The sequence below is a fragment of the Carlito syrichta genome, unplaced genomic scaffold (genome assembly GCF_000164805.1).
Source record: "Carlito syrichta isolate Samal-C Ts95f unplaced genomic scaffold, Tarsius_syrichta-2.0.1 Scaffold305649, whole genome shotgun sequence".
Lineage (NCBI taxonomy): Eukaryota > Metazoa > Chordata > Mammalia > Primates > Tarsiidae > Carlito > Carlito syrichta.
In genome coordinates, this window is record NW_007249745.1 from 665,907 (window position 1) to 676,058 (window position 10,152).

General features: G+C 45.9%; 1 protein-coding gene across 1 annotated transcript in view; it reads left to right on the plus strand.

The window, feature by feature from the left end:
* Positions 1-286: 286 nt before the first annotated feature.
* ITGAM (integrin subunit alpha M) overlaps positions 287-10,152 on the plus strand; it is a 45,634-nt gene continuing 35,768 nt past the window's right edge. The window contains exons 1-7 of the mRNA XM_008062063.2: positions 287-407; positions 1,777-1,882; positions 3,722-3,825; positions 4,134-4,204; positions 4,347-4,464; positions 9,210-9,340; positions 9,784-9,929. Of these exons, the coding sequence (XP_008060254.1) occupies positions 380-407; positions 1,777-1,882; positions 3,722-3,825; positions 4,134-4,204; positions 4,347-4,464; positions 9,210-9,340; positions 9,784-9,929 (704 nt within the window). The 5' untranslated portion in view covers positions 287-379. The remainder of the gene's footprint in view (positions 408-1,776; positions 1,883-3,721; positions 3,826-4,133; positions 4,205-4,346; positions 4,465-9,209; positions 9,341-9,783; positions 9,930-10,152) is intronic.

Below are 10,152 nucleotides of genomic sequence, written 5' to 3' on the forward strand. Positions count from 1 at the left end.
CCATCTATTTTAAAATAGTGTTTAGAACACACGTTCCAGGAGGCAGGCCCAAAGTCTGTTCAGCTTGTTTTTCATAATGCTTTGGCCAACCCCACAAGAAAGTGGGTGATAAATGACACCTTTAAGATAGTGATTTTGATGGTTTGGGTCAGGAAGCTGGGTAGTGAGGGAGAACAGGTTGAGGGCAGTCCTGGGAGGAAGGTCAAGCAGAGCTGTGTACTCATTGAGCCTCCGCCCTCTTCCTTTGAGTCGCTACTAAACTTCTGCCTCTTACTTCTCTTTTTCTGCTCTTTCTGGCTTAGATAGCTTCCTTGAAGTGGCTCAGTGGTGCCTGCAACTTCACGGTGCACACTCCTTCAGGCTCCTGTTCCTTCCAGCCATGATTTGCAGAGTCCTTCTGTTAACAGGTGCACCAGGGGGTTGGGGGGCCCTCAGCATGGGGAGGAGGGGGAGCTTTTGGGCCTGTGAGTGAAGAGAAAGGTCACAGAAAATGTAGGAGTTTGTCTGGGGAGCGGCAACGAGGATGTGGGAAAGGATAATGGATTCAAGAAGCAGAGAGTATAGCTGGACCAAGATGGGATGGCCAGGGAAGCTTGGATGAATGACTCAATTCATAGCCTGTGCAAGGCTGTTTGGCTGGTCCCTTTACAGATGTGGAAATGGAGACCCAGAGATGTACAGCAGGTGTTGGACTCCCCTCCCTTGGAGTCTACCTCAACGCCTATACTTTGACTCTAGTTGTATTTTCTAAGGACTCACGTGTAAATGTTTATTGAATGAATGATGAATCAAAATAATTTGAGATATTTTTCCTTTAACGCCTATATTTTTTGGAGAATGAGCCAAGAAGGGAAGGAAATGCTTGAGAGTTGCATAGAAAGGAAATTAATTAGCCAAGAATGTATAGAAACTTGCTTGTTGGGCAAATCATTGAGTTGGTGACACTGGGAGAAGGGGTTATTTGTGTGCTTAGATGAGGAGTGAAGCTCAGAGAGAGGCTGAGTGCACCCCATGATGGTGGTTAGTAGGACTTGGGTCAATGAACTGTGGTCTGGGGGTCAAATGTGGCCCACCATCAGTTTTTGTACAACCTGTGAGCCATAGTTTGAAGGTGAACATTTATAATAGATATAATGGATGATAGGGAGCACTAATTTTGAACCCCAGTTAAGTGAAATGCTATCTCCTCCTTCAAAGAACTCCATTTGTCTCATTAGTAAACCTTTATTACAAAAAAAGTACTCAATAATTACTTTTTGAATTTTGTGAATGAAACATTTGTGGAAATGTATTTTATCTCTTCCTGTGTAAGTGACCTATCGGCCTCCTGGCCTGCAAAGCCTAAAATACTTACTATCTGGCCCTTGCTTTTTTTTGAGTTGGATTCTCACTCTGTTGTACAGGCAGGAGTGCAGTGGCATGCTCCCCGCACTGTAGCCTTGACCTCTGGGGCTCAGGTGATACCTTCCACCTCAGTTTTCCAAGTAGCTGGAACCACAGGCTTGTGCCACCACACCCAGCTAAATTTTTTTAATTTATTGTAGAGACAAGATCTTGCCATGCTGCCCAGGCTGGTCTCGAACCCCTGAACTCAAGCAATCTTTATAAATGAAGTGTACTAATCCCTGCACAGTCTGTCAGAGCTGGACCTGGGAGGCAGATATCAATGCTGGGTTGTGGTGAATGGATGGGAAGATGCATGGAGCATAAGGGCATGCTGCTTTCTTACCTGTTTCTTTTCCTCTGCCTGATCCTACCCCCTTGTTCTCCTTCCAGCCTTGGCCTTATGTCATGGGTTCAACTTGGACACGGAAAACTCAATGACCTTTCAAGAGAATGCAAAGGGCTTTGGGCAGAGTGTGGTCCAGCTTGCAGGATCCAGGTAAGAGCCTCAGATGGAATCCCTGTCTCACATGCATTTCCTCCAAGACTTAAATACCTGAAAAGATCAGCAATTTCCTTCAGTGATTTTTTTTGGAATAGCTCATAAAGTTTCAGTGTTCTAAATTCAAAAGACACAAAAAGACGTAAGAGTGAAAAGTCTTTTTATCACTCCTTTCCCTCAGTTCCCTTCCCGGGAGGGACCTCAGTGAATGATTTCTCGTGTGTTCTTCCAGAAAGACAGTGCTTAGATGTACATACATCTTCCTGGCTCCCAGCCCTCACCCGATTTGTAGCACATGTTATACTGAATCATGGCTAGCCTGCAGGCTGCCACCTATTTTTGTAAATAAATCTTATTGAACACAACCCTACTCTCTTGTCACTTATTGTTTATGTACACCTTTGAGCTATAATGGCAGAATCAAGTAGCTGTGACAGAGACCATATGGCTCTTTGGACTCTAGGCAAAGCCTAAAACATTTACCTTGACAGAAATAATATTTATGGGACTAGTACTATATAGTACCTTTACAGAAAAAAGCTGCTGATCTCCACTCTATACTACTCTTTGCTTCCTGCTTTATTATAGCTTGATGAGTACATGAAGAGCTTCTGCATTCTGTTTTATGTTTGCATCATATTTCTTGATCTGTAGGTACTATAATTTACATTACATTAACTCTCTTATAATTAAACATCTGGCAATGCTTTCCAAACTTTTGCTATATGAACAATGCCGTCATTTTGCCCATGTGCAAATATACTTGAAAGTAAAACCCTGGACCTGGGATCGTCGGATCAAAGGGTATATACAGACATATGTAACTAAATAGATTTTTCCAGATTACTCTTTGTAGAGGTAGCAACAATTTACACTCATACCAGAAATTTATGAAAACACCTACTTCCCCCATTTGCTACCCTAGTGTGTTATCAGACTTACTGATCTTTGTCATTCGAGGGGGTGAGAAGTTGTATCTCAGTTTTCAGTGCTTTTTCTTTCGATGGGAGATGCATTTTCTTTTCTGCGAGCGCTTTTTCCTTTTCTTTCTTTCTTCTTCTTCTTTTTTTTTTTTTAACTAGTTTGTAGGAGCTTTGAATATACTGAGAAAAATAGTTTGGGCTATATGACTTTTTTAAAATTTTAAAAATGTTAAACTTTTTTTTTTTGAGTTGGAGTTTCACTCTGTTGCCCAGGCTAGAATGCTGTGGCACCTCATGGCCACCTCCAGTGTTGACCTGCTGGGCTTCGGGCGATCCTTCTGCCTCAGCCTTCCAAGTAGCTGGAATGACAGGTGCGCGCTACCACGCCCGGCTAATTTCTTTAAAACTTATTGTAGAGATGAGGTCTCGCCAAGTTGCCCGGGCTGGTCTCAAACCTGTGGGTTCAGGCAATCCACTCACCTTGGCCTCCCAAAGTGCTGGGATTACGACCTGAACCACTGAGCCTGGCCTAAAATTTTAAACATTTTTACAATTTTAAAGATGTGGGGTATGATTCAGGATTAGGTAAGTATAAAAGTTATATGAGGCTCTACTCTCCCTCCTCCCAGTTTATCATTCATCTTTTGACTTTGCTTATGGTAGCTTATTATATACATAAATTTATTTAAGATGACTGTGTGATTTAAATGACTTCTGGGTTTTGTGTCATCCTTAGAAAGACCCTTCCCATTCTGAGATTTAACATTTTCCCATTGCGAGTTCTTCCTCCTATTTATGGAAATTCAGGAATCTGTATGTGAGTTCCTACTTTCCTCTGGGGATAGAACTTCTTCTGTGGTCTCCTTCCTTCCCCACATGCGAGAGCTTTCTTGGTTTCCCCTTCTCCTCCCAGGGTGGTGGTTGGAGCCCCTCAGGAGATAATGGCTGCCAACCAAACAGGTGTCCTCTACCAGTGTGACTACGGCATAGGCTCATGCGAGCCCATCCGCCTGCAGGGTGAGTCACTGCCCCTGCCTGGGACCCAGGGCTAGGATTTTACCTGTGAACACACTGGGTCTTGACAGGCACTCTGGGAGTCAGGGGGCAGGGAGGACCCAGGGGTCTGGTGCCCCAACCTCTGCTGTTTCTGTAGACTCTAATCTAGACACCCTCAGGCAGCCTGCCATGTTTCTTTCCCATGACCTAGGTGCCCCACTTGACCTATCAGACCTCTGTGTCTCCCAGGTTAAGATGACGCCTGCCCAGTTCCTACACAGCCCTTTTGATCTCCCTGAGGTTAACCATGTAAATATCTGTCCCTTCAGTCCCCCTGGAGGCTGTGAACATGTCCCTAGGCCTGTCTCTGGCGGCTACTACCAGCCCCTCCCAGCTGCTGGTGAGTTGTCCTGGGTCACAGGAGTGAAGGGGGGACTTTAAGGGCCCAGGATTGGTGGGACTGGGGATCTTGTGGAGAATGGAGATACTGGGGTAAAAGGAGGAAGCAGGGGCAACCCCTTCCACTGGCACCTGCTCCCTAGGCCTGCGGTCCCACCGTGCACCAGACTTGCAAGGAGAACACGTATGTGAAAGGGTTCTGCTTCCAGTTTGGATCCAGCCTAATGCAGCAGCCCCAGAGGTTCCCAGAGACCCTCAGAGGTACGTCGCCTTTGGCAGAGGATACAGACGGGCAGTGTGAGATCAGAGGGTTGGGGGCAGGACTGGGCGGTCTGGAGGGTGACTTAGAGTTCTAGGCCGAGAAGGATGGAGGAACTGGGTTCCAGAAAGAGAAGCTAGTGAAAGTGCTAGGGTGTTGCTCTTCAAGGAAGGTCACGACATAGCCACTCACTGTTGTGAGAGAAGGGCCAGGCCACCTGACTTCTCAGATGTCCCAACCCTTGTCCTTAGAGCAGGTACCTTGGCCTCTTGCTTCTGATGCTGTGGATGTGCATCCCTGCTCACCTTTCTAATCCCCTCCTATCCCTCCTACCTCAGCTATTGTGCTCTAGCCACTCTGACTGTCTTTCTCCTCCAAGAACCAAGCTGTCTCTGCCTCTGCTCTTATTATTCCTCTGGCCTGTCATGCTCTTCTTCCCCAGATCTCGGTTGACAACCATTCTTGTCATTTCAGCTCATGTCTTTGAAGAGGCCTGTCCTATGTGGCCCTTCTAGCCATTCCCGTCATCACTCCGTACCACACGACCCTACTGTGTCACCTTCATAATCTATGTTCTTATATTTTTCTCATGTCTCACCTGCCCTTTCTTCTGTAATGTAGCTTCCATGAGAGCAAGGGGATTGCCTAGCTTGTTCACTGCTTTATGCCCCTGTATCGATTGTTGCTTGGCAAATTACCTCTGAATTTAGCAGCTTAAAGCCACAAACATTTATTATGTTAAATTTTCTGTAAGTTGGGAATCTGGGCATGGCTTAGCTGGGTGCCCCTGCCTCAAGGTCTTTCTTGAGATGAAGTCAAGTTGTCAAACTGGGGCTACGGTCTCATCTGAAGGTTTGGCAGGGGGAAGATCTATTTCCAGGCTTACTTATGTGGTTGTTGGGTGGAGGGCCTCAGTTCCTCACTGGCTGTTGGCCTCCCTTAGTTGCTTGCCAGGTGGGCCTCTCCAAAGAGCAGCTCACAAAGTAGCAGCCAGCTTCTGGCAGAGTGAGTGGACAAGAGAGGGAGAGAGCAAGAGAGAGTGGGCACCCAAGACATAAGTCTCAGGCTTTATAACCTAATCTCAGAAGCAACCTCTCATTACTTCTGCCATATTCTATTGCTTTGAAGTAAGTAAAAATGTCCAGCTCACAGGCTGGGCACGGTGGCTCATACCTGTAATTTCAGCACTTTGGGAGGCCAAGGCAAGAGGATTGTTTGAGCCCAGGAGTTTGAGACCTGCCTGGGCAACTTAGCAAGAAATCACCTCTTAAAAAAAAAGAAAAAATTAGCCAGTCATGTTGACATGAGCCTGTAGTCCCAGCTGCTTGGGAGGCTGAGGCAGAAGGGTTGTCTGGCCCAGGAGTTCAAGGTTGCGGTGAGCCATGATCAAGCTACTGTACTCTAGTCTGGACAACAAAGTGAGACCCTGACAAAAAAAAAAAAAAAAAAGGGCAACCCTTTCGAGTCCCCTCCCACTGCGGGAGCTTTTCTGTTCTCTCAATAAATCCTGCTTTCTTAAAAAAAGAAAAGTTCAGCTCACATTCAAAAGGAGGAGTTTATGCAAGGGTGTCAATTGCTAGGAGGAGAGGAATCTTGGGAACTAGATTGGTGGCTACCTTCCACACTCCTGTTCCTCAAACATTTGTTGACTGAGAGAGAAAGTGCGCAAGTGAATTAATCTTTCAAGCTGCTTTCGCTTACTGCTTTGTTCAACTGCTCAGCTGTATTTTTGCTTGCTTCTAAGTTGGCTCTGGAACCAGTGGTAGCTATTGCTCCCTTTTACAGTTTTTGTTTCTCAGGCCCTGCTTCTCTGTACTTAACCTCCACAGATAACCCTTCTTCCCCTAAATAGAAAACAAAAACTTCCAGGTGTGGATTCTTTCCACTTTACCCTCCTTCTTGTCTGAATTTCCATAATGGCACCACCCTTGGCAGTGACTCACTGGTTTTACAGGAAGATCTGTCTCTTCTCCTTCCTATGACTAATTCTTTCATCTGTGCTTTTAAAGATCTCCCATGCACCACAAGGAGTCCACATCTCCAGTCACGTATTCTCCCTAGGAGCTTTCATTTCTTCCCCTCCTCTGAATGTAAATATGCTCATGCTACCTTATCTTAAAAACAATCAAAATGGATAGCAACAAAAAATCATCTTCCCTCTTCTAGTCTCCTTCTCATCTTCTGCCATCTTTCCTTTACCACCAAACTTCTTGAAAGGGTTCTCTCGCCTTGTCTCCATTTCCCTCATTTCATGGTTCTTCACCTACTGATGTCTGGCTTCTTTCCACCCACTGTACAGACCCATTGCACTTGGCAATGGCCTCTGTGACCCCTAAATACTACCTCTCTTTTCTGTCCTCATGTTCACTGACCTGTCTGATGTGACCTATAGATTGCTCTTCCTTTTCCAGACATTTCAGTTTCAGACATCCCACCCTCTTGCTTCTCCACCAACCTGGGTTTCTCAGTTTCGCTCCTGGGCTGTCTTCCTCTACCTTTTCCGTCCATCTAGGGGCACCAGGACCCAGCTTCTTATCTCACCCACGCATTCTTCCTGTATGATACCATCTGTGGCTGCCTGTGGTTTCAGTGACCACCTCTACCTCTCTCTCTTTAGACCTCACTCTCAGGAGTCCAAGATGACTTCTTAAAAATTTTTTATTTATTTAAAAATATATAATACATGCTCTTGGTTCAAAATTTAAAAGACACTGTACTGTAAAGATCTCTCTCCTTTGGTCTCCCCAGCTCCTGTTTCCTTCTGGGAGACAACCACTGCTGCCAGTTTCTTGTATCTCCATCTGGAGATGCTCCGTGTATTTACAAACATACACACACACATACACACACACATGTATATTGTTCACTTTTTTCTAACCTATTTTGTTGTATGTGTCAGCCGTTCATTTCTTTTTTATTGCTGAACAGTATTCCATTGTATGGCTTTACCACGTCCTATTTAGCAGTTCATCTGTCCCCTCATTGAAGGATGTTTGGGTTGTTTCTTTTTTTCCCCCTTTTTTCTTTTTTCACATGCTTGCATGAAGTGTATTTCATTCATTTTTGTTACTCTACAGGATTTCATTGTACAAATAGAGCACAAAAAATTCCAATGTTGATACTTAATGGTGGGTTGTTTCTAACATTTGGCCATCACAAATAGAGCTGTATATACTCCTCACTGCTATGGCGATCTTTCCAAAATACAAAATGAATCATCTCACTTCCTTTTCTTAGAACTTTCAGTGGCTCCCCATCGTACAAAGGATAAAGTCAAACTTCTTATTGGAGTAGAGAAGCCCATACCAGCGGTTCTTTCTCTGCTTAGTCTTATCTCTGTCTTCATCACATACATTTACCCCTGTGGTGCCATTTCTGTTCTTTGATCCTGCTAGAAACGCTTTAAACTCCCATACCTTTTGCATCTGTCAGAGTCTCAATGGGGACAGATGGCACACTCCAACAGGGTAATTTGAGGAAGGTTTATTTACAAAGGGACTGATTATAAAGGTGTGATATGATCTAAGAGAACTAGAAGGCAAGCCCTTAGGCAAACAGCAGCAGATCTACTACCCCCAGGCTGATGGTATGAAGAGAGGAGAGGTTCCCAGGACCTGGAGAGAGCCACGTGGAACAGGCTTCCTTGAGAGGCACAGTGGTCTTCTGCTGAGGACATAGCTGGCCCAAAACAACCCCACAGGGAGGAAGCCAAGGGGAGAGTATCCTGACCTCACTCTCCCTCTAACTTCCAGTTTCCTGTTGTGTCTCAAGGGCCAAATTAAACTAGAAGTCAGAGGGCAAAGGAACACTGTTGATGTGGTCCATGTAGGTCGACCTCATAGGCCACAAAGCAGAGTGGAGAAGGGCGGAAAGTGGATTTGGGGGTGGGGGCGGAGGGGAGGAGCACATCTGACACAGCTTCATATGTGCTATTCCTTTGTCTAGAATTTATTTCTCCCTCTGTGTTTCTGGCAAACCGTTTCTCATTCTTCATGATCTAGCCAAATATCACCATTTTCTCTGACTTCTTTGGGCAGAATTTACCACAACTTTTTTTTTTTTTTTTTTTTTGAGATGGAGTCTCACTCTCTTGCCCAGACTGGAGTGCAGTGGCCGTTCCTGGCCAACGCAACCTCGCCTGCTGGGCTCCGGCGATCCTTTCGCCTCAGCCTTCCAAGTAGCTGGAACTACAGGCACGCGCTACCATGCTCAGCTAATTTTTTGAATTATTGTAGAGATGAAGTCTCACCAAGTTGCCCAGGCGGGTCTCGAACCCGCGGGCTCAGGCAATCCACTCACCTCAGCCTCCCAAGGCGCGGGATTACAGGCTGAGCCACCGAACCCAGCTTACCACAACTTTTCATAGCTCTTTGTTCACGTTTTTGTTTAGCTTGGAGCATGGGTTGAATCTTTTTTTTTTTTTTTTTTTGAGTTGGAGTCTTTGTTGCCCAGGCTGGAGTGCAGTGGCACACTCACTGCCATCCCAGCTTTGATGTACTGGGCTCTGGTGATCCTTCCTCAGCCTTCTAAGTGGCTGGAACTAGACACACACCACCACGCCCCAGCTAATTTTTTTTTATTTATTGTAGAGATGAGGTCTGGCCAAGTTGCTCAGGCTGGTCTCGAACTTGTGAGCTCAGGCAATCCACTCGCCTAGGCCTCGCAAAGTGCTAGGATTACAGGCTGAGCCACTGAGCCCAGGTCTCTAATTACATAATCAGTTCATACTCTTTTTCCTCTTCCTCAGGGTGTCCTCAACAGGATAGTGACATTGCCTTCTTAATTGATGGTTCTGGTAGCATCAACCCAAGTGACTTTCAACGAATGAAGGAGTTTGTCTACACTGTGATGGAACAATTAAAAAAGTCCAAAACCCTGGTGAGGGCCAATGGGTAGGTTAGGGAATAGCCCATACAAGGCTGGCAAATATATGGCAACCAGGCCACCTATTTTCCTTCCTACTTCAGTTCGGAAATTGCCAAATTGACAACCAGTTGTGGTTTTCTCTTCTGATTCTCTTTTCTACTCTGTCTGGTTGCAGCCTCAGGGTTCCTTTAGCCTGCTGTAATGCAGACAACTCTGACTAATTGATAGGGGTTGACATGGGAAATGAAACCAGCATGTCACCTCTGGCTGAGTTCTAGCCTTGAGAAGTGGGAGCTGATGGTAGATCTCTATCCTGGTGATGCAGAGAGATTGGGGGCTGTATAGAAAAGGAATTTGGAGGTGAGTTTTTCAAGATTTAGGCAACAGGTCTTGCTGGGAGAAGTGTGGGGAGGTGGGGCGCCTTCTCCAGTGTAAGCCAGGTGCCTCTGTCCCAGTTCTCTCTGATGCAGTACTCTGAAGAATTCCGGACTCACTTCACCTTCAAAGTATTCCAGGACAACCCTAATCCAAGATCACTGGTGCGGCCAATAAGACAGCTGAATGGGAGGACGCACACTGCCACAGGAATCCGCAAAGTAGTGTAAGTTCTACCCTCTCTGCTTATGATGGAAGGAGGAGATATTTTTAACTGGGCTTTGAAGGATGAGGTGAGTTGTTCAGCCAGGGTTGGAGTAAAGGGTGCTTCCAATGGAGGGAACAGTATGAGTAAAGGTGTGGAGGAAGGCCGGGCTCGGTGGCTGAGCCTGTAATCCCGCGCTTTGGGAGGCTGAGGTGAGTGGGTTGCCTGAGCCCGCGGGTTCGAG